Here is a 25145-nt window from a genome sequence, read left to right as displayed (position 1 = left end):
ACATTCAGAGCCTTTGTATGCCATATTTATTTGTCACTATAAGAAAGCAGACAACCTTCCTAGCCTGAAAAGTTTGGTATCAGAATTTTTTTTTTTTTTTTTTTGCTAATAAAAGCTTAAAAGAGCCTTCCAATAGTTTAACGATGTTTATAGCTGAATTTCTAAGGTCTTGACACAGCATGCATACGTAGACCTTACCAACCTCTGCACTTCTTCCTCACCAGTTACAACAAAACCTTCATCTGTGATAAAAACATACCTACTAGTGGACACTGACAAGACAAAAAAAATCCAAATGGCCACAGGCTCCTTGGTTGTCTTGACAATTAAACCTGGCACATAAACAACAATCTCTTTTCCCACTGTTTCCCAGATGAAAAAATCATCATGGATACATACACGCAGCAGAATGCTGCCATGCCCCAGAACAGCAATTTGCACATCCAGTAGAAGCAGTTCGTTACAATTTGTGTTGGTTTTTTTTTTTTTTGGGGGGGGGGGGGGGCAAACTTATTCAAGTTCCTAGAATTTCTACAAAGATGGGCAGCAAACACTGACCAATTCAAGCTTTCCATGAGGTCTTTTCACCATGTCCCATTTCTTCCATTGTTTCCATGTCTGCCTTAGAAAGAGACAGCCTCAGGAAAAGAGCTGTTGTCACTCATCCTGTAAAGCCCAGACACATTGTTGGCACTTCAATCTGAAAAAGTTTCTGAAAATATTTTTGTTTGTTCCATGCAGAACAGAATGCTCTCTCTAAACGATGCATTTGTTCAGCTACATTAACAAATCCTGCCAGCTCTCTCTGCTCTCCGATTTCAAATTATGTACAGGGATGAGGATGCATGCAGACTCTCATGGAGTAACTGGGAAAGCAGAGAAATTGTCAGCTGGGTGTTAAATACAACCAATACACCTGAAGGCAGATGAGAAGGACTGTACCACGCAAATTACATCAAGTTTTGCCTCCAGAAATAATAGCCTGTTTAAAAAAAAAAAAAAAAAAAAAAAAACTTTCAAAGCTCTATAAAGTCTCCAAGAATCTGGAATGAACTCTTGGAACACATTTTCCCAGGGCTATGAAAGTTAACTCTATTTTAAATAAATGTTTCTTCTCCAAATGCATTTAAATATGCTACTTTCACCTAAGATTAATACAATTATTTCATTCAATAAAAGGGGATCTCTCAACACTGAAACTGCTTTTTAGTTTTGGTTGGGGACAAAAAAAACCCAACCTGAATGCATGTTGGAAAATCAGGACAGTGTTTAAAACACATGCAGGATGAGCCTAAGCACCAAAATCACCTTTCACTCACTGAGCAATGGCAGATAGCCACTTCTGTATTGATAACTTCTGTGCCAAGACTTTGCTTTTAAATTAATATCAGAGAACATATCCTGCTAAACCAAAGCAATGCTCTTACTAAAGAATGCCTCAGGCAACACCTTAAATTGATTTCAGAAATAGCTTCAATAACACTGCTTGTTACACAAAGCTCTAGATCATTTTCTCTTGTCAATAGCTGAACTAGAGATATCTTCTCAAGCAAATAATGTTAGCAACGTAGAGACACTTGTTGCTAATAACCAGCAGCAAGTTGTTGGTTTGCTTAGAAAAGATTTGCCTAATCACTTTCATGTATGTTGTGTTGATTTACTACTGTTATAGTTCATTAATCTTGGCAGCTCTGAATTTTCCCTGGCCTAATATAAACAGAACATCTTCCATTTGACTGTACTAATTAAGATCATTACTTCTGACGTAACACAGGAACGGTGATAAGCACAATGTAATAGGAGAGGATCACATACAGCAGACGACAAATTTACACAAAAATGGAAGAGCACAATTAGTAATTGTTTCAGCAAGGTACACAAAACAGCACTAAGAAGCAAAGAGGAGTCAACACACAGCACTGTTGTATAACATCGTAACAAATCCCAAATATAAACGTCTTTAATGCACTTCAAGTAAAGGCTTAAGAACATGGCACGGCTTAATGATTCTGTAATCTCAGGACATACTAGAAACCTTCAAAGAGGTTTGAAACAACATTAATAAGCTTGTCATAAAGACAAGAAATCCTGCATCTAGATGGTAATATGATCAAATTAAGCAGATGTAGTTTCTATTTGGTAACAGTTTATTAGACACAAAAGGGCAATTCTGATTGTTCTCTTGGCAATTCTGTTACCAGCAGGCATTTTCTTTTGCCATTTAACACATTGGTTAAGCTGAATTAAATGAAAAACTTATTCTTTTTTTTTTTTTTTGTAGTAATTTGGAAATTATATGAAACTGAATAACATCTGAAAATACTCACAAGTCTCTTAGCAGGAATTTGCCTTCATCTACTTAATAACTAGACCCTATCTTCTGTATTTTTTTCCCAGAGTGTACATTTTAATCACCTCCTAAATTAACAACATGATTATGGAAATTTAACATGAGGGAAGACAGGGCCAAATGCACCTGTCAGGTATACTAATAAACAGCATTAAACAGCAGTACTTGCTGGGTTTTCAAAATCCATTTAAAGATATATCTATGCCAATAAAAAGCAGAAAAAGCAGCACAGAATTCCCTGAATAAAGAAAATAAACTGCAAATACAAACTTCCTACTACCACAATTTCATTATTTATGTTTATTTCTATTTCATAGTTAATACAATGCTATGGACTGTTAAATAACATAGGGAAAAAAAGCCACTAAGTATGGAAGGATTCTAAAATAAAATTGGTTTGCATATCTGACATATCAAAAATTCTCAGCTCCCGAAAAGCAAAAAATAGTATGTGAACTTTTGCTGTTAAAGTCGAAACTTATTTCCTGCTGTAGAGGCTACCATCATGTCCCAAGTACAGTCTGGAGCATAAACACTGGCCCACCAACTACAGTACTAATCTCTCTCTCTGACATGGTAAACATTCAAAATGAAGGGATCTCTCTTCCTGATTACAGGCTAAGAATGGACTAGAGTTAAATGGACTCAAATACTCTGAAATACTGTTTGGATGCCTATTCTATTAATTCTTAGTATCAACTGAAAAAAGTCTTTGTCTTCTTTTACTATGGAATATAGACATTCCCATTGAAAGTGGAGATTGTATAAGATAGCAATGGTTATACATTTGCAAATATAACATGCTGGTGAATTAAAAGTTCTCTAACTTTTCAGATTTTTTTCATCCCTTAAATGTTACTAACATGAGGTATTAGATTGAAACAAAAAGGTATTTTTAACATGACAGTAATCTATTGCTATACAGAAGTATTACGCTCTCAGAGAAGCAGCATAGGCAATAAGTGTTGCTAAAGAATCAATTTGAGTGATCATTCTTGAGCTCTGCCAAAGGACGTGAGTAACACTAAGCAAGACTTGCTTACACTGTCAGCCTTACTACCATATTTTCATGATACTTGTGTCACAGCCAAACAACTTCACAATGCAGACTTTAAGAATGACATTCTATGTAAAACATATGCACCTCTCTTTGAACTGATGCCCCAAACAAATAATTTTGAAGACATAACCGAAGGAATCTAGAAGTTCCCTTCCCCCAGGGTGTAAACTACCTACACAAACGAGAGGTGACGTGACAATGTGCAACAAACTCAGCCTACTTCTGCAAAGAAAAAGGATCAACTTGATAGTCTTTTTAAACCTACTTACTTACTTTTCATTTAAACTAGGAACAGACCATCAGCTACAGTCTCTCAGCAACAAGGGCAGTAACTACCATATGCAAGCAGCAACTTCTTAAAATGCTCAATTAAATGTCAAGAACACATTTGTCTGTGCCTTGGATTATACCATTTCTGTCCACAAGAAAATAATGCCACTTGAAAAACTGAGAATTCTTTGATAGCCCTTAATTCTATGTGTAAATGATGAAAAATTTCAAGTGTCAGTATGTGAAAAGGGATCAGTAACTCTTAACAGCAGCTCTTGGGATCTGCATTCAGAGCAGGAAAAAAAAGATTTTTTCCATTTCTTCTTTTTTTCTAAATACATGTCACCAAATACTAACACTCTTCTTGCCAGATACCAACTGTTAAACAACAACAACAACAAAAAAGAAATTAAGTAAAGAAGAGGTTTCCAAGCCAAAGAAGATGAATAATAGTTGAACAGAAATCAGTAACATTGTGAGAATAAGAAATCAGAATAAGAACTACTCTAGATCATGAAAACAGAAGGAACACTGCATAAACACAGTACAGACTTTTTTCTGGTGACTCTACCAAAAATAACCTGGGCAACTGTACGGTATCCTCATTGGCAGTGGTGCAAATTTCCTTAACATCAGCAAGTCCTCAGTGAGAACACAGCTACTGAATATACTGAGTGTCTTTTTATGCTGTTATTTGAATGGAACTCACATAGACAATATCAGAGAATTTATGTAAAAGACTGATTGAAATGTTAAACTTACAGCTGTGGCAAATTGGGTCTAACAAAGGGATCGTTTTCTGCCCCATTCACAGCTTTATTTTTCCTCTGCTTGGGTTCAGAATTGGCAGATGGTGCCTGAGAATTATTTGTAGTTGGTGGCTTTCTCTTGGCCAGGAGCTTTCTTTGCCTTTCAATGTCTTCCCTTTGTTGATTCACCCATTCTTGCTGCCTGTAAACCCCCAAAAAAGTGTTATCAAGATTTCATTATTTTGCATTTTAAAATAACTATCTTTTAAGCTGATGAAGCATTAAGTTTAGATTTTTTTAAACAAAATTTACTGTACATATAAAAATGTTTCTTATGAAAAATATCTATGATTCTTCATGAGTTGGAAAAATTTTCTGAAGTTTTGGAACAATTTCCTTTTGTGTTTCCTTTTTCATTTTTCCCCCCTTTTCCAAAGTGCTGCATGTTATTTCTGTACTGGAAAAAATAATACATATCTGAGCTGACAGATACGTTGTTTTATACCATCAAAAGAAATGTAACAAAAGGAATAAGGGAATATCTGATTTTTATAGGTCAAATGCTGAATTTGATCTGACCATTCTCAAGTAAATCATCAGTTTGGTTGTGGGGCAAACAATTACAAACCACATACAAAGATTTTTTTAGACAATCTTAACATCCTAGGCAATCACATAAAATGTTAAGACAACACAATCCCCTTCAAAAACCAACGTCTTGGTAAATTACATATATAAAGCCACAGACTAATTCAGACTCATTAACAAAGTACATCTTAAAGATGCACTGCATAATTACTTTACCACCATCCCCAAGTGACTCCCAGACTGCTCTTTGTCGGCCCCATTTTTGCAGAGTGCTGAAATACCTGTTGCAGCAGCTCTTTTCCAGCTGGCCACTTTCTCCCATCCCTTTGGACTACACTATCTGAGGGTGCCAGATTTGTCCCTCATCTTTTATGGCAACGAGGAGCTGGATGCCTGAAAAAGCTGCTACAAACATTGATGTGCAGAGAGCACCTATACGACATGACTGATGAGAGAGTCACAGACTTCTTCTGTCCCAATGATCAACACTGACACTTGGTTAGATGCTAGAAAATATCACTGGTTTATAATTTCACAGCTCTTGTACAAGCTGAGCTGAATAATCAAAAGCTACTCATTTCGTATATTCACGTATGTCTGTAAGGATGGTTAAAATCAAGTAAAACCAAATCATTTTTCAAGGACATCCAGCCTCAGTGTTCCCTCAGTTGATTAAGGGAATTTTGTGCTGTACTCTTAGTCTTCAAAAGGCAAAGCGCCACATAATGTATGAAAAGCTGCTCCAAACTTAGAACCTCAGAAATTAAAAAAAAAAAAATCCACTAGAGGGAACTAAGTGAGAATTTAAGAACACTACATTGACTAACTTTACAAGATTCTGAAATGCAAAGCCATCTGTCCACTGTTCAGTAAATGAAGCACCATGACGAACTGTTGTAAAATGCCCCAGGCGTAATCTGTCTTGCATGCTCTTCTCTCTGCTTGCCAGCTTTTCTTGTGTGCTCTAAGAAAACAAAATATATTCATATTTAGTAACACTAGAGTGTTAGTACTAAAACAAGAAACCCCCCAAAAAACTTTTATTACCTTACTCCTTTTATTCTAACTTCTGCAGAACTCAAATATCTGCGCTTGTCAGAATCAGTGCAGCTGATGATTTACGCACAAAAATGAGTTTGACTCAGTTTCCCTATAAAGTTCATTTATGTTCATAATTAAAAGAACATTTGTAAACACAGCAGAATCAATGAACTATCAGCATCGTAAGTGTATAATGAAGATTATGTCTGTACACATCTGTTATACCAAACAAATCTTCTTAGATACTAGGAGTGCATCAGCTCCAGTTAGCCTGGATACCATTACTACTTGAACCAAAGTGATTAGGTTCAGGAACCTCTAGGTAGAATTAGACTGCACGTAGACCTAAGTGCAATAGATATTCACTTGCAGTAATTTAAGCAGATTCTCTCTCTGAACCTTGCCGATACCACAAGCACCTGTGGGACACGACTGACGACTGAGTCTGCTTCAGCACAGAAAGAAAGAGAACTGTGAACACTACTGATGGACAGAAACTTCCATAATTGTTACAAATGCTGGCTTCCTCTTGGGCCAATGGCCCAAAACCACAGAGTAAGAAGCTGATGGAAATAAGGATCATTGTGCTAACAGACTTCCAGACTGAAGAGGTGTGTAGAGCCTTTGAAGAAAAATTTCCTATGTGGTATTCTCAGTCTGAAGCTGTTCACCTAGCATCATATGGAACAAACCTGAGGCATATTTTCATTGCATTCTCATGCTGGAAGTTTAAAAGGACTGAAATAACTTAGAGGGACTTCCCCCTCATCTCAGATCAGTCTGCATCCTTGTATCTGACAGCAGCATACAGTGCTATGGAACAGATGTGGTGCTTTACCTTAAATTGTTTTATACCTTTATTTGTAAGGAGGTGATTTTCTATTCATTTTTCATTTGCTATTCTTCTAACAAGGCTATTTTAATGAAGAGGAAGGGAAACAAGGTATCCTTGTCTTTTACAGAAGAGTGCTGCAAGCTTAAACATAACTGACATTAAATTTGGAATAGACATTTCGTTTGAAGAAATATGAAGTCAAATGGTCACCTTCATGTTCTCATTTCCATTAATTCTGAACTAGCATAGTATTTCATCATTCTACATAAAAAATTTTCTCAGCCAATTAAGTGTCTCACAGAGATTATTATCTGGCTCCTCTACACAATGCATTAAGTTCAGATTTTTTTTTTTCATCTACTTAGAAACTTAAATTTTATCCAGAGAACTGGTAACATCCCAAATCCCTATGCTTTGTGCTGTATTATATCTGAATTACTTAGGGAAAAAAAAAAAAGGCAAATTTTTCATGATCTGGAAAAGGCTCAATATTTTATTTTGCTATTCAGGATTATAAGAGAATATTTACTTCCAGATAGAGACCATTAATACAAAGTTTCAGCAGAGACTAATGTGCACTATAATTGAATTCTACAGCACTGAAGAGTTTTTATCACAAACATTTTAAAAGTAAACTTACCTTTTCAATTAGAAGCTTCTTGCTCATTGAAATACATTTGTTTAACCTTTCCTTATATTTTTCAAGTAGCTTTTGTTGTTCATCTATTTGTCTTCTAAGATCACAGTTAGCCTAATAAATACAAAAAGTATTAAAAGAATATTGAAACACTTTTTTTTTTAATCAGATGCCACTGAAAGTAAAGGTATCTACCTTCAACACATGCATCTTTCACACAGCTGAAGCAGGGAACATACATAAATACACATACATAGTAAGAAAATGTTTATATCATCCTTATAGATTAGGATGGATCTGTAGAAGATGTTTTTCTGTTTTAAAAACAGGAATATACTTGAAATAAAATGCATTCAAGAACATTACTTCCTTTACATCAAGTTGCATTCTGTATTAGATAGTATTCAGCTTGTGCATATTCTATATGTAAAAAAATTGTACTGATCATTTTTTCCAGTCCTCTAGAGCTAAACTGATGTTAATTTAGCTCTAGATCCTTTGTGTTTGATTGCCAAAATAATGCAAAATTCTACTGCTTTTCATATAAAATGAAACTTTTACATTATGGGCTTTCATTGTGAAAAATTTCAATTACCTGAGTAGAAAGTATCCCAAGTTTCCTATGTTGCAGTTATCTTCAAGAACTTAGAAAAACACATTATTCTGTGTAATTGATTTTTTTTTAAAGGTTAACTTTCTACATCATACTGTTGGACATGTGCTGAATCAGGTACCCACAAAGCCTACAAGTACAATTTTATAATGTATGGTAACATGGATATATACTTGCACAGGTATAAACACACTTAACAGACTATGACTTGTGAATGGAGTGCTTTTTGTTTCTTTAGTGTGCAGTTTACTTCATGTTCCAAAATATCAGCTCTCCAACCCTACAATCAGGAATACAAGCACCAAGACTCCTTTATCTGAAAATAAGTATAAAAAAACCCAAACACTATAGCATAGGGTAGGTTCTTATTAAAAGTAGTTACTGCCCATGACGGTTTGCTACAATCACCTTCATTCTAAAACTGCAGCTGTCCCATTGACGACTGTTATTCACAATTAAAACAAAACAAAAAATCTGTTGTGTGAAATTCTATCAAGAACATAAAGAATTAACCAACTGTTTGAAAAACAACATCAACATTTTTTGAAACCCGGGAAGTACTGAAATACGTATTTAGTTATTAACAAGTTGTAATACTGAGAAGAAAAAAACCTTAAGCATTTATTTTACACGCTTCTCAGGTTTTCAAGAAAAAAAAATTAAGAACACTTTTCAACTTTTCATTTACATAATTCCAGGGTAACACTGAAAAACATTGATTATTCAAAGTAGTTAAAATGTTTGCTGAGAATCCATTGCCTGTTTTTCTGAATAGTTTTACCCCAGATCTAACACTTACCCTGAGTAAGTCATCTATACGACCTTCTTTCTTTTCCAAGTCTTGATTTTTATTACTTTCTAGTGCAGCTAATTTCAGCATTGTGAGATCAGTCTGAAAAGAACATTTTAAAGTATTTAATAATTTTCATTAACAATTACAGCACTATTTCTGTCATGTTTGTTACAAAGGGAAATCAACTTGTATCACCAGCACATATTACTTTCATGTATTTTGGTAATGACATGGAAGATTCAAATTCAAAACTTTTTTCCCTTCATTAGGAAGACCTGGGAACAGCTGGAACAAACCATGAACAACGTGAGAAGACTTCATCACTCACAGACAAGTTCTTGTTCACAAATAAGCATATAAAGCAAGGCAAGAACACAGATGGCAACTCTGAAGGCTGCTCCAAAATTAATGCCTCCTATTTTATTATGTTAGTCCATGACATCAGAGGCAGACATCGGTGGTATGCAGTAGAGGTTGAACCTTCCCAACAATAGTCTGTTACATTTTGTTGCCAAGTGACAGACTGCAGCAGAAGGGCACTCTGGCAAAATGGCATCAGACACGGAACTGCATATGAAGTAAAAATGTGTCACTAAATTTCACTGTGCAAAAAAAAAAAATCACACCTGTTGACATTCAATGACACTTCCTGAACATTTATGGAGACCAAACAGTGGATGTAAGCACAGCGAAGCAGTGGCTGGTACATTTCAGCAGTTGTGACAGTGATGGGAAAGACAAGCCGTGTTCTAGACTGCCATACAGATTTTGATGAGTGTGACATACAGGCTCTTGTTCACGGTTGACAAAAATTCAGAGCTAATGGTGCAGACTATGTTGACAAATAGTGTTTGGTAGCTGAGAATTTGCCCTAACAAGTATTGTTATTGTTCTCTTTGTATCTCTTGTAATTTCCATGGAAATAAATAGGAGACATTACTTTCTCAGTGACCTACAGGATTACTTTAAATCCTGTTCATTCTGTCAACAGCCAAGGCAGTCTTGTTTTAACTAACTTGTGAAAGCCAGAACAAACTGCATGAGAAATGGCAGAGATGATGAAACACATGCTATTGGCTTTTAACGTCATGACAGGAACTATACTGCATTTTGACTATCATCTAACTTTTCTTCCTCTGTTTTGTTTAAGCAGTTATATGACAACAGCAGCTGCCATCTGAAGTATTATCCAAAAGAGAAGTCTCTCCTAAGTTCACACAACAGTTAAAAGCTTTTGCAGAAGCATACCAAGCACATTGTCTAACTGCTCACAAAGCACAAAATTGGAAGCAGAGCGCAAAATAAAAAACTAATTCAAGAGACTGCAATTATGAGCTGTTGAACTTAAAAACAAAAATTCTTTTGAAGACTAAAAAGCAAAGCTTCTGAAATCCTTTAAGAGTTTAATAGTTGAAAACCCAAGAAATAACATATCTACCGTTTTTTCCTATAGTTTGAATTTATGTACTGAAAAGCGCTTACCTGAGTAATTTTAAAAGATAACTGCTTTGGTTGCGTGGTAGGGTGGTCCCCAAAAGCTAATGAAGTAGGAGAAGGACTATTCTGTCGAACCTGGAATGCATGAAAACAAAGAATTTTAGATGTAACTGTAATATTCAATTATAAACATACCTTTGTTTACAGCTCTTGGCAGGATAATGATACAGAACATAGAAATATGGTGTCCTTATTACACAAGGTACTATATGGTACACTGCATTGAGAATTATTGCTATGCTCTTATACATCACTTGTATTCTAGAAAGGCTGCAATATATTCTCTGAGAAAACTAGGATTGTCACTCCTGGGAAACAGATGGAAAGATTTAAGACAATACAAGACTGACACAAGGCAATGCTTGTCTTTTAAAGACTTATTTTTCTGATTCTAAGATTTTGCAACTCAAAAAATAATGTGAGTTATTTTTGGAGAGTTTATTTCCCGTGGGATAACTTGAAAGGGGAAGCTAGCGCTGATCAGAACACAAATTCTGTTACTGAAACTTCCCAGAAACACTAATTTGTGTGTTAGGCATTGCAGTCCATAAATTTCATTCAAGCCCTTATGTGAGGGCCAGAAAGGGCTTAGCTTTAGTGCTGACTTGTGAAAGGCTTGATTCTCTCCTAATAAAAACCCAAACAGCAAATGAAGGGGGCTCAGCTGGGTGAACTTGGAACAGAGGAGTGTTGGTAGCTCATAATGGTGCCAGGCTTCTCCAGACTGGGCTTTGTGCAAAGGATGATGGTTTAGCGGACATCATGGTGCTTTAGCGGGCACGGGGGTGATACATTGATGGTTGGACTTCAGGATGATTGGACTTAGAATTTTAGTTTTAACATTCAACTTGATTCTTTTTTTCCCCATGCTGTTTAAAAATGAATTCCTTCTATCATCCCTTCCTTTCTAAAAACATTGCTTGTATACAGATATTTTTAAGCTATGCTACTTTTAGAGAAGGAAACTATCTCCAGCAGACATGAAGTCACAAACTTACAGAAGAAGGGGCGGAATGTGAATTCTGAGGAGATCGGATTGCAGGAGGTACACCTCGAACTGGACTAGAGCCGTTTCCACCTTGGTACTGAAAGGAAGATATGATCCTCAAATTACTCAACCTCTTTAATTAAAATATATTATACAAACACTGAATGACACAGCTCATCTGTACAATGAACATGTAATCTAGATTGCATTACTTGGATTACTGAAGCCTTGTGTCACCTAAAGAAAAGTCCAGAAAAAACTGTTTTCTGTCTTTTAGCTCAGGCTGCACCAAGAAACTGCATCTCTACTTCAAGGTTTGACACTTAAATTTACATTAAAAATTTTTTAAAAGGTGTATCATATGAAGAAAGGCTATAGTTTATTATGGTTCGTATTTTCATATATAACTGGAAGAAGGGTAGTCTACTAAGAACAAAGCAAGGCTATGTTGTCACTGCAGAATTTGACAACAAATGAGTTCACAAGTACCACATAAAAGTGCTTGCAGGAAAAAAAAATAGTAAATTAAAAGACAAAAACCTTACCTCAAAATAGTCACTAATCTTGTGGCCACGTCCCCCAATACTCTTTCCTGAAACATATACATTATAATAGATTAAATAGATTACTTATAGGTGTGTTACATTTTTACCTATACAATACTTACTGTAAATCTTAACACTTGTTAATTGGTTTTCTTTGATGTGATAATATGTGACCTCCCAAAGTTAGATAATTAAGGGATTGGTTACAACAAAGAAATCTGCATGTTCCTTTCATTCAGAAATCAACCCATACTTCTAAGTCAGATTTAGTACATGCTTAGCAGTAAGAAAGACTTCTTCTAGAAAACAGGAAGCTCATCCTTCATCCTACAGATGAAACCTTTAGCAGCTAGTGTCTCCCTTTTTCAAGCATCATCTCCAAGTTCACTCACATCCAAAATACCAAATTAACCCATTAATATTATATGCCCCAGGTGAATTATTTTGCCCAGATGTTCAGCCCAAGGACATCTCTAAACACCAGTTAACATTGTGGGTGTGGAAGATGATGAGTACTTCCATTCCTCCCAGTGTGAGTAATAATCAGATTTCAAGTCGCAGCATCCACTAGGGAGATAAATAGAGCCGAACAAGGTAACAGAATTTCTTTTATTTTAACCAGTAACAAGACAGGAGCACCAACTCAAATTCACCTTTCTTTAACATGAATGACCCAGACCATATGCGGCATTCCAAAAATCTCACCAATGCCTTATCCTATGGCATAAATATTCTATTCAGGTTCAAGACAAACTACCTTTCAGGAAACACCTTGAACATGGACCACTGCTCATAACTTCAAAACCTCTTCACAGGAATATCCTTTTGTAATAAGTTAGGAGATTATTACCAAAAATCTCTCTGCCCTTTTCAGCAAAGCCTTTCAAGCTTTCCTATTGCTTCAACTCTCAAGAACTCTTTCTAGTCAAGCATGTCTCTATATTGGGATTGCTGCAGAGTATTTTGTCACCAACAACTACCATGAAGAAAAAGAGGCATATGGCAGTCCTCTGTGTGTCAAAGACCTTTAAAAAAAAATATTTAGATAACTGAAAGACCTAGGAGAGTACACAGCTAATTCCTGCAGTACTTACTCCATTTGTGTACATCACTACTGCCACCCTCCAGCCAGGTTTTTACATACCACATGATTCTTTTAGTTTTGTCTTGTTTGTGCTTGATTCCCACATCTCTCTTTATCAAATTAGAACAGTTTTTAGCCAGATAAATTAGAAAGGCTTTTCTTTTAAATAGAAATTCCATTCCATGTCATGTTACGTAACTCTGCACTGATGGACTGAATACATCAACTTATTTTGGCACAGTCAATTAGAAGTAGATTCACACTGATTTGATCCCACTTTCTAATTAATTAGCTCCACATCCTAAAAATATTTCAGTCCAACCTTTCTGGATGATTTTGCATTTTACGGTAGATAAAATCCTAGGTATATTGTATACAACAGCTGGATCCCTTGTTCCTCATTTTTCAATAGCAGTATTTTCTGTGCTTCAACTGTACAATACGCTGTAGTTTTCTACACCTGTTTCTTAAGAATGTTGCAGTGCAGACAATTCAGTTTTACTGCTACTGACAGTAAAACATTCATTATTAGATATTATAATCACATTGTGTATGCCAAAAAGTTCTTAACTATCTGTATTTTCTCTAGCTGCAACTCTTTCTTGTAGTAGGAAGGACAAGCTACTAGACCAATGGAAACAGGAAACTTCATTCAAGCTCACTGAACAAACCAGGTCTCTAAAGTAACACAAAGAAACCCATTCTAGTGAAACCATATAAAACTTCAACTAATATTATGTTGTATCACAAAGACCTCTGGATATGGAGCCCGCTGATAGCATCTGAAGTGGCATTTCTTAGCTTAGAAACAAAAAGAATCTAGAGGAGATGTCACCAAAACTAATTTCACTTCCCTTTTGATGATTTTTTGCCTTGAAATTTCTATTTCCTCCCTCAAAAAGACACATTAAAAAGAGAAATATGAAAAAACAGGCTTTGTAAACATTCAATTCAAAGTCTGTCTCATCCCAAGTTTCCCACAGCTCTAGAACACGACACTGTATCCATAGTAAGAAAGTATGAAATTCAATTATTTTTAAATATACATGTAAAACAAGCAATCAGATATTATAACCAGTAATCCACGCTTCCCCTTACCTACTGAAAATAAATACCAACCACAAAAGTACTGCTAGTTTTTAAACAGTACACAAAATGCCATTGCTGCTGCAAGTTATGTGGAGAGCAACGCACAACTCTTACGGTCAAGCACCAACAAACCCCAGGTTTTACTTGCCCATCCCTTTGACCGATGGATATATTTGAGGTAGTGTTAAAAGATTTTATGTTTATCATCCCAAACCCAATATCTGTCTTACACAAGCAATACTACAGAATTTTTAAGCCTAGCAGTAAAAATTTTGTGCATTATCATTTAATCAAATGTGTATAATAACCATATAATTCATTTACAGTTTACCTTGGCTGCTTTCACTCTGAGTGTCTGCTTTTCTTTTTCTTCCTCTGGAAGGTTCTGACTGTTTCTTCTCTGGAGTCTATGAAGAATAGAAATAATGCGATCCAACAACAAGTAGATAATATGATTCTTGGTCAATCAAACAAATATGAACTAGGATAGATACTGAAGGAAGTAAGAAATATTTCTTAAATATTTGTCCAAAAGGCAATTATGTATACTAATTGTAAAGCCATTATACCTTTTCATCTGTTCTGGGGTTTATGAACATCCAAATTTATTTGACCCAGGCTGCATTTCACTCAAGAAATCTTTAGGTTATAGCTGTGGGTATTTTACAACTATTTTTTGTCATTAATGAAATAATTTGACTTTTGATTGAGCATACTACACACTGCCATAGAAAAAATACAGAATTTTAGTGCTTCAGTAAGATGACAATAATGTTCCTCATTTTCTAAGTATAGAAGTCATCTCTAAGCTAATGTAACATACAGATTTCTAGATTTGAAAAGTTTTTTAAACCTCAAAATGTGAACAACTACCCACTCCGCCCTCAGTGTCTTTGTATCTCAAATGAAGTCAAGTAAAAATATTAATTGTAAGTGAAAAAGTATGGACTCATTCTTTTTTTTTTTTTTTTTTTTTTCAGGAACATCATAAATCACTGCCCAGAAATGACAATCAGAGAATGCAATGCTGATAACAAGAAAGGGTTTTGATGAGAAGCACCTTTAAGTTTTATTTGTTCTCCCTTGAACTGAGCATTCAAAACAGATAGTTCCTCTAGTATAAGTTACGTTGCACAAGCTGCTTTGGTCCAAGGCAAAGATGCTGCTACTGTACACTTAGTCAGTCTGCAAGGAGCCTCATGCCAGTTACAATAGAAATCACAGAAGCAATTACACGAACCCTACTTCACAGTCAAATAATGAGTGGTCCCTAACATGTTGGACTAAATACGACATAGGTGAGAAGATGCTTCATTCTTTTATGATACCAATATCTCAATCGTTTGACCACGTTTGTCAGCTTGTGCTCAAAGGATTCTTTTTTCAATACAGTAAATGTAATGATAATTCAAATTTCAACTGATCACTGAAAGAAATTTAAATACATTCCGCTTCCAAAAACTTCACGTGGATACCTTCAAATATAAATTTTCTACAAAAATCTGAAAACATATATTTTGGCAAAGAGGGTACTTGTGATCTACAGAAAATCATCAGCCTACAAGGGGAAAGCCAGGACAAGAAAGCTCAAACTTCCTTAATTTATACTATATATTTATATTACATATATTTATACTACATATTGTTTACAACAGTTACAACTGTAACTGTTTTACTAACAGGCTACAAATGAAGTTAAATTACATATATTTATTATTATTTTACATTAACTCTTCCAATCACAGTGTGTATGCTTTACAATCCTACTGTATACTAGCTGACTGAACAACGTAGACCCCTGAAAACGAGGTTAGCTAAAAATGACATGATTCTAAAAGCAGAACATGTAGATTAGAAATACTGTTTTTATCATTTGCAATCGCTGTCAGGTAAATTGCTAACATTAAGCTATCTCTCCACATAACTGAACTGAAACTATTTAGTCAATCACTTTCATCCTATTCCTTATTTTCCAACTTTTAATTTTGCAGATATCTTTCTGATGTAGTTAGTTTTCCCTACCTTACCAAGCCAAACCTCCCCCAAACTTGTCCACAAGCTAATTCATGCTTAACCGTTTAAAATTCTCACCCAAGAAAATTAGTTTCCAACTGCAGTGACTCATGCATTCCACTCAAAGACATCTAAAGAGGTTTATAGTTTTAGTTTTAAAACTCAAATGATCCAAAAATAAATATCTATTTCATCAAGCTCTTCTGATTTCTTCCAGTATCTGATTTAACTTTCCAAGCTGAAAACACTAATGATGTTACCCAACAGGGTCACACTCACCTTTTCTAAGAACAATATTCACATGGCAGTGTACATTATTCAGTCACTAGCAAATGTTCTCCAAAATCATTTCTAATTAATGGAACCACAGGAATTAAAAGAAGATGAAGACTAATGGGGCTGAGGAGTACCCTCCTAGTAAAGACTGAAGCTGCTTTGAGACACTTCAGAAGGATTTACCTACAGCCAAGATTTAGATTAAAATCCTGTTACTCCATAAGCAAGATGAAACAGTTCTGAAGTTATCCAAAGTTAGCTTTTAAAACTATGTTAAAGTCACCCACAGCCTGGCGTATCAGCAGAGCTCTGTACATCACAGCCTTGATCCTAGCTTACTGTTCAATTTTAATGAGGTTCCTCTGAGCCTTCTCCTCATATTCATAGTTTTAATTCTTGGATATAAACGTACTCTTTAATGAAATAAACATTTGTAAGTACCAACTCTCAACTAATTAATCTCCTTTTAATGATACTCGGATAAATATTTCTATATACTTTATGTGTAGTTAAACATTTTCTACCATTACTGCAGAACTGTAAACAACAGAACTCAGGAAGTAATTTTTGTAGGGAAAAAAAAAGTAATAAAGTGAATTTTGTTTTGTCTCAACACTTAAACCTCCAGTATGCTTTTTTAGCTGTTAATGTTTTTCATTTGCACAATGAATGAGTTGATAGTTTTGCATAAGTGCTTTTCTCTAAATCCTATCCCCTCCAAAGCTTTACAGCTACAGCAAACAAATACAGCAACGCTGTTTTCCTCAGCAGCGCATTATAAATTCCAATTAGATCAAACCTTCAGTTACTTCTGAAATTACATTTATAATGAGGGTTTTGTATTAATGGGAACTGAAGCAACTGAACAGCTACAAGCAAGCAGAGCAAAACATTTAAGTAGCTAATCAAACTGGACAAATCAAGCCACAGACAAAGCTTTTCTCCTTTAAATAATTCATTATCCGCAGAGAACAGAAAATACTAGTTGTAATTAAAAGAACATATTTGTAACCAAAACAAGGAGGAGTAATCCACTTTAACAAGGGATGGTGGAGGAAGGCCAAAATACTGAAAGCCTATCAGAAGCACCTATTCACAGTCTGAGGCAGCCAATTTAGCTTAACTACAAGCAGCTAATACATGCTCAAATTATGTACTGCAGCAACACAACATTTCACAAAATAGTAACAACATATAAGCTTAAAAAGAAGCTGAAACACGGGTCTGGATATTAAGTTCAAATTGCCAGTTAACATTTATTGCTTGCAATGCTTGGTTTCAAGTTATTTTGAAGATCCAAGTTTACTTTGTAAAGTATCTCTTCAAACTATAATTCAATTATGCTGCACTTTACTTGATGCATCTGGCAGAGGGGGAGAAAAAAGGCTACAATTCTTATAGTTGTATTTGCTGAGGTCCATTGTGAAAACAAAAATGAAATAAAATTAAAATTTACATACCAGAAAAACAAAAATGGCATTGGGAGAAGCTCGCCTTGTTTTGAAAACTAAGTGAGAATGACGTTTTTGTTTCTAATTTAGCAATGAAAAAACAGTATGATTAATGCACCACTACACTATGCACAACTGAGATTGTTGCTACAAATTCATTTCAATGATTTTGAGATTTGCACTCCTACTTTTTTTTTCTTTTGATATCTGTTTATAATACAGCACTTTTTCCTCAAAACATCAAATGATGCTGCTGCTTTCCGTATGAATAAGTCTTTGTACTTCTATTCTACCTTCCACTACAGGAATTCTCTACTATGAAAATTTAATTGTCAATTAAATTGCCAATTGTCTATGATTTAAAGTGTACTTTCTGACAGCTTACAGCATGCAAGAAACCAGATGTTATTTTAAGAACTAAACTCTGAAACTTATTAACATATTTGGTATTACAATTGTAATTTAATTTAAGCAAATACAACTGCCAACTTCTGAGAACAGGTCAAGAAACCATATTTCATTATCCAATGTCATTCCGATTGAACTTTCAGAAAACAGAAGAAACCTGGAACACTGAATTGCTCTGTGTAGGGACCATTTAAAAAAAATGGAAGCATTTCTATTTTAGAATCCAAGTAGTAGAACACATATTATATATATTATCCCCATCCAGAAGTATGGCTTGAGGTGAAAACATGCGCAGAGACTGAAGAAGTGGACTGAACTACCAGATTTACATGCCTTAGAAAAACCATTCCACTTCTGCATCTCATGTGTCCAAGTGTAAAATGACATTCTTCTACACCAAACATTACAGGCATATTTCCAAAGGCATAGCTAAACATTAGCCATCATTTATTTGTGTTGATGAAAGCATTATTGTTTATTAGAAAAAAGTTAGCAAATTGTTTAAACATTTTTGGCTGTTTATCCTCATAGCATGACTATATAGGTAACATCTATAGTCCACAAGATTCAGTAGAAAAATATTCAATAATAGCTAGTCTCATGACAAAACAAACAAACAAAAACAAGCAAACAAACAAAAAACCAAAGAATGGGACATACTAATGTATGCTTTCTCTTATTTAGCGTTTTTGTATTTTATTTTAAAAGCTCCTATATAAAGCAAAGCAGAGTAGAAAATAAATTATGACTTGCTAGCATTAAAGCTCTGAGTTAATAATAAGTAATAATGAATCTGCCTAGCATACTTACCTCTGATTCTTTATCACTTAAAGATCCCAAGCTTCCAAAACTGTGGTTCGAACTTTCATTATTTGTTGAGGCCTAGCAAGACAAATACAATAGTTACGTATTACAAACAGATTTGTTAAGTGAGTACTTCATTGTTGTTCTGTATTATACAGAGATAGTAGGGCATTTCTATTACAGTTGTAACTAGTAACAGTGATCAAATTTTATGCCTGTAAGGAAAAACCGACGAACTACAGAGTCCCTGTGATTCATAGAGGGGATAAGAAATTTGATGGTTATGTGTTTTGATGTAGTGCAGTCAATTCTGTATTTTAATTTCTTTTGAGACAAGTGAAGCCTTGGAACGTTCAAAATCTTATTTGGGAATAGCAAAACATCCAAGGAAGAACCCTATAAAGTGATTCCACAGAATGGGCTTATACATCCATGCTCAAAGTGTTAGAGACTTAACACTAACTTTTGAAACTTAACAGTTTTCAAAAGGAAAGAGGCTCTAATTTTCTCTAAGTCAGACACCAGGCTATTGCAGTTATTTTTAAAATTCAGTCAACAAAAGAAAAGAACAAGTTATTGACAATATTCCTGTATATTCTTACAACAAATCACATCCCCCAGTACAACAAATTTAGACTACTGGAGAGGGAAAAAGGAAAAAAAAAAAAAAAGGAAACTCTAATAGTTTCAAATTACAATATTTCTATAGAAATGTTTTATAGCTGATTTTTTCAGAGATCTTTTGAACAGAGAATGGCAACAAGGACATTTTATTGAAAGAGTCTGCTCCATTCACAGAAGAAGTGCTAACATGAGGGGTTTTTTTAATTAAAAGAAAATTGTTATACTACTGGACTATTTTCTTCTCCAATAGAAAGGCAGAACAAACACTCTGAAGTAAAGCAACTACTTCAGGCAAATACGTGCTTTAAAGCATTCAATTCCAGCACTGCATGAGCTTACAATACAGACCTGTGACACCTCCTGGAATAACTAGATCACATCTGAATTAAGATTTCTACAGAAATGCAATTAAACCCACAACATTTCAACGTGTGTTTGCCCCCAAAATAGTGCCTAGTTTAAAAATGCCTAGATGTGCCTTGTGATTCTTCAATAGGTGATCGCTGGAGTCAGGCCAATAATATCAGTAACCTACACTCATGTACTGACTACTGCTTACTGAAAAAGCTTGAAGATGCTGGATTTTACCTCCTCCACAGCTGAAGAACAGTTCAGTAGATAGGCCTTCTACATAATAATCTCAGTAAACGAGACTCCATCTCAATTTAATTACCAGAAGAATAAAGTCCTAGCATGCTTTCCAAAAATAATCTGCATGCATCTGTGTGCTGCAGCCTCTGCACTGTCTTGCTAGGTTATGAAGATGAGAATGTGACGTGTGGAATCAGGTACGTATGCGAAGAGGAGGTGTTCTCATTTTTGCCTTCTCCCAGTTACTTCTGCACATCAGATTAAAAAGCTTGTATCATTTTTTAAATAAAAATCAGATAAGCTTCTCATAATGTCTACCAACAAGACTACGGAATATATAGGGAAAAAAAAAATTCCAAACAGCCTAGATACACTGAGTGGTCAGAAATGAGTTCAAGATATAAAAAAAATACAAACAAAACTGACAGAATTGCCATTTCACTAACGGTGGGATAAACTGCAATCGATACTGGTATTCTCCTCCATATTCCTGTAAGCAGGAAAAAGAACATATATTGCAAGGTACATCCGAGATCATTTGTAGAGTGTTTCTAGTCAAAGTTAAGAAGAACAAAATCCGGTAGGTGAGGACTTGTACCCATCTAAAGACTACAGTGGTAGTAGTATCTTCTGCAAGCAACTATCAAAGCATTTAGTAGTATTAAAAAACTTTATCTAGCTATCCATTTGCAAAACAATTGGATGAGATTCAACTATCTTTTCAAATAGTTCTAGGACTGTGCCAAGGACAAGAAATTTGTGTTTCATATAGTAGAGAGAAAAAGGAAATTAGCTGGCTTTTTTTTGTTCTTGTTGTTTTTTTGTTGTTGTTGTTGTTGTTTTTTTCCTGGCTAATTTGGATGGATGATCTTGGAAAGTGGAATGTAATTTGGGTAAAAATGAAATCAGTTGAACAACAAGCAACAAAAAAAGTTTCGGAGAGATTTATTGGATTGATGAGAAGCAACTCACAGGGAGTTAAGTTTAAAGAAAGAGAATCCCAAGAAACTTGATAACTGATTTCAAATAAAATGCATTAAACACAGTAGTGGACAGATTCTGAGGAAGAAAGACTGGCAATAATACAAGGGACCAACAAAGCTGGATCAAAAAATAATACAAGAGTTTATAAATATACAAGAAATTAAATGAACTCAAAAGAAGGGAGATCTGGACATTAAAAAGGAAAAAAATTCATCTGAATTTTAAGTAATTACTTGAGCAATTATAATAAGTTAATAACTTAGGAAGTAAGTAATACTACAGGATCCAAAGGAGGAAAGTAATGAAAATGAACCAGAATTACTGACTTTTCCTTCTATCTACTTTTAATCACAAGGGTAAAGTATACATCTTTTGTAGGCATGCTTCAAAGACAATTAAATAAGAAGAGAAAACATCAATGCATCAATCACACTGCATCAATTCAATCTGATTTCTTTCATCAACCTCTGCTATCAGGTAGTATTTTGCTGTGTAATATAGAGTGGTAATAAAAACATCAAATACTAAGTGGAAAGTGCTAATAAAGCTTGCACAGAAATTTTAAAATAGAAGAGCATTACATACACTTTGGAAACAGAATTCCCTAATATTTTAGCAATGGGTGAAATTAGCTTAAAAATTAATAAGGATGTTAAAAATAACTAAATTTTAAGTGTAATACCTGCTGAAGTACGTCCAAATACTCAAAACCAAAATGGAGTATCATCTAGGCAGCAGTACTACAGAAATCAGTCTTGGAAATTGAAGTAAACTTGAATGGGATTTGTAATAAAAACAGATTTATTTTGAAAATGTATTAACTGAAGGTTAATATACAATATATGGAAGATAATTAAGCCATGGTATTCAATGTTCAAAAGGTCTCCCCTGAAGTCTTGCAGCTTGGTTTTGACACTAGAAGATAGATTGCAGAAATTCTACAATCAAAATACATAAAATTATGTGTCTCAAAAAGTTGAAATAACTGAGTTTTGCTAATACAGATAAAACAATCTTCAAACAAGTTGAATCTTGAAAACAGAGGTCTGTTGTCTATTTCAATCAGAAGTATTCAGCTATCTACAGAAGGAATAGCTCGTTTTAAATATTGGGAAAAACTTTCATCGCTGATCACATGAACACTAGAACAAAACCAAAAAAGAGCCTGTAAAATCCTATACTTTGATGTTTTTTTAAGAACAAACATCTGAATGGTTCAGAATAAACAAACCTATCTCAAACCAAAATAACTGACTAATAATAATTTTCTTGAGACTCTCTTCCACACCAGTCCTTTATCAGTAAATAGCACAGGCAATGTAAAAGAGAGACAATATAAAATAATGCTTCAAACATTGTAGATCTGGATAACTGCTCTTAGTACTTACTTTAGCTCCAACACTGCAACTTCCAGTACTCCCAGTGCTGCCACTTACTACTCCTGTGAATCTTGCCTCTAACAATTCTTGTCTTCTTGGGTCCAGGCTATGAAGTTCATCCATTGCTCCTAAACAAACAAACAAATGAATCCATTATATTCTCTAAAAACCTTGCTTACAGTAGAATATTTTACAAGTAAACCAAATATACCGCTGACCTATACAAAAAAAAAAAAAAAAAAAAAAAAATCTGTACTCCCAAACTGTCAACATTTCACCATCTGTTATTTAATAACAAAATAACACTAATTCTAGAAATTTTGAGGAAACTTCCCTGTATCAGAATACTCCTGTCAATTCTGGTGAAAACTAAAATCTATTGAGGCGTGTAAGAGTCATGGAGCCTGTAGTGTGTTATACGCCAACCAGTTGATTATTAATAGATGTAAAAACGAGCAATGGGAGCAAAATACTCTTCAGCGTAAGACCTTCAATTCAGCAATGCTCTTGTTCTCAGTATTATCTCAATTATTTAGGATATCAACATATTGATATGCAAGACAAGTAAAAATCGTAGGAAAAAGGAAAATGAGGTCATGGACCATAGTAACCATCATGTAAAAGGGAATACAGTGTTACTTGGAGGACAAGGAATCAAGAAGCAGGATCAGCTATATGAAAGGAGCCAGGAGTAGCAGTCCTTTGCACAGGTGGTGCCTCCTACAGATGCTGTTAGAAGGGGGTAAAGCAGCGCCTATGGCATCAGCAGAGGAAAGAAGGTGGAGGGGAACGGATGAACAAAAGGAGTTTCTGATGTACCCAGATGAGCTCAGCAGCTCAGCTACACGAGTAGGCTGCAGTCTGATGCATAGCCTTCTAATTTGTATTTAAATCACTTACGACTCTTTAATCAGTCTGAAAGATCATCTAGACAAATACCCTTCTGTATTTAAACAAACTGTGTTCTTTGTTTTTATCTTTTCAACTACTTGAACATTCAGTTTATCTTCAAATTGGAAACAGTTCGGTTGCTTTATCTTAAATAAGTTATTTAATGCCAAAGTCCTTATGCACTATTTAAAAGACATATCCCTCAAGCACCGTGCAAAATGATATAGCCTCATTTTTTCAACTAAGATACAGCTTACCGACCTCATGCTTTTCAGTCACACTGGACAACATACATTGTCAGAAAAGTAGTTCCAAAAGGACAGGAAGCAATATTGATGTACATTCAAGTGATACTATTAAAAAAAGAGGTTGGAATTTTCTTTTCATGAAAAGTAGTTTGCAATGTTTGAGTGCTCGTATGGACTTTCACCAAGTATCTTTTGCCAAGAATCCTGACAAGCAAGGTGTCAGCACAGCTCGCTACTCACTATTAAAGAACACAAGAGGCACATTATTAGGACTCCTGGCTATCTCAGCAACCTCTAGCATTCAAAAACCCAGATAGGCCCTTCTGTCCTGTACACACTGGCCAGCCCAAGCCATGAAGCTCAGCCTCCTGGCTCAGTCATTTTGTTAATTCAGGCTGCCTGAGTCTTAGCAGCAGTGTCTGCCTTGCTCCAATGGGAAGACCAGTGGCAGGGATCAGGGTGCCAGCGCTCCTTCACACCAAGCAAAGAACAGTCAGAAAGAAGACATTTGGGAAATGTGTTGGTAGAACCTTCCTTTGACAACCAAGGAACAAAGTGTCCAGCACAGCATGCCAGCTTCTGGTTCATGAACTGGGGAGCCCCAGAGGGAGCTGGAGGCCTTTTCCAATGCTGCAAGAATGCAGGGCTGGTTTGAAATTGCAGCTGGCTTATCATCAGCAGTCGTAACACTGCTCCTGAACTGGGCCAGCAGAAGTTCCTCTAATTTCCATGTGTTTTAGACTAAACTCTCATACGGAAAAGACTTGCCTTACTATGTACACACACAGCACCAAACATTCAGGAATACTCTTTAAAACTCTTGCTTCCCAAAATCTTCTTGCATACTGCTTCAAGTGGTTTCAGAAACAAAGTGCACGCTTCCTCATTTACACAAAAATACTCCTCTAATTCACACATTGGGCAATGAGGCCTTTTCTTAAGCAGATCTGTACAACATATTCTTGCTACCATGTACATAATCTATACCACAATGGGAAAGTATTCTTCAGTAAGAGTGTAAGAAACCACTAAGTTCAAATGGCCATTGTCTCACTTCATAACAGTAAACGTGTTCAAGTGTAGGCCATTCTGAAACGACCGATTTTAGTATACCAAAGCAACCCACTTAATGAAGCAGGACTAACAATATTCTGATTTACTAGCCTACTTCCTAGCCACTGCCCTTAACAGTTCAGAGCTTACCTAAAATTACTGATATAACTCTAGCAAACCACATGCACACTGCAGAAACAGATACTACAATACTTGTGCTTATTTTAGGAAACATGGGGAAGCAAGAATCCCCATGGATCGGTAAGGCTCACTGGAAATGGCAC

The 25145-nt window shown here is 35.3% G+C and overlaps 1 protein-coding gene across 45 annotated transcripts in view; it reads right to left on the bottom strand.

Moving 5' to 3' along the window:
* Positions 1-25145, bottom strand: part of TLK1 (tousled like kinase 1) — a 104033-nt gene that overhangs the window by 30912 nt on the left and 47976 nt on the right. For all 45 annotated transcript variants that reach the window (XR_006939905.1, XR_005861656.2, XR_005861659.2 and 42 more), the window contains 10 exons: positions 22679-22797; positions 19098-19169; positions 14471-14546; positions 11967-12013; positions 11432-11518; positions 10419-10508; positions 8943-9035; positions 7534-7644; positions 5845-5981; positions 4443-4631 (listed from right to left, as the gene is read on the bottom strand). Coding sequence is in view for 14 of the 45 variants with exons in the window: in XM_046944068.1 (XP_046800024.1) it covers positions 4443-4631; positions 5845-5981; positions 7534-7644; positions 8943-9035; positions 10419-10508; positions 11432-11518; positions 11967-12013; positions 14471-14546; positions 19098-19169; positions 22679-22797 (1021 nt within the window). In the remaining 31 variants the exon portion in view is untranslated. The remainder of the gene's footprint in view (positions 1-4442; positions 4632-5844; positions 5982-7533; positions 7645-8942; positions 9036-10418; positions 10509-11431; positions 11519-11966; positions 12014-14470; positions 14547-19097; positions 19170-22678; positions 22798-25145) is intronic.

This window comes from Gallus gallus, chromosome 7, assembly GCF_016699485.2.
Source record: "Gallus gallus isolate bGalGal1 chromosome 7, bGalGal1.mat.broiler.GRCg7b, whole genome shotgun sequence".
Lineage (NCBI taxonomy): Eukaryota > Metazoa > Chordata > Aves > Galliformes > Phasianidae > Gallus > Gallus gallus.
The sequence above is the reverse complement of the archived record's forward strand: the minus strand, read 5'-3'. Positions and strand labels throughout refer to the sequence as shown.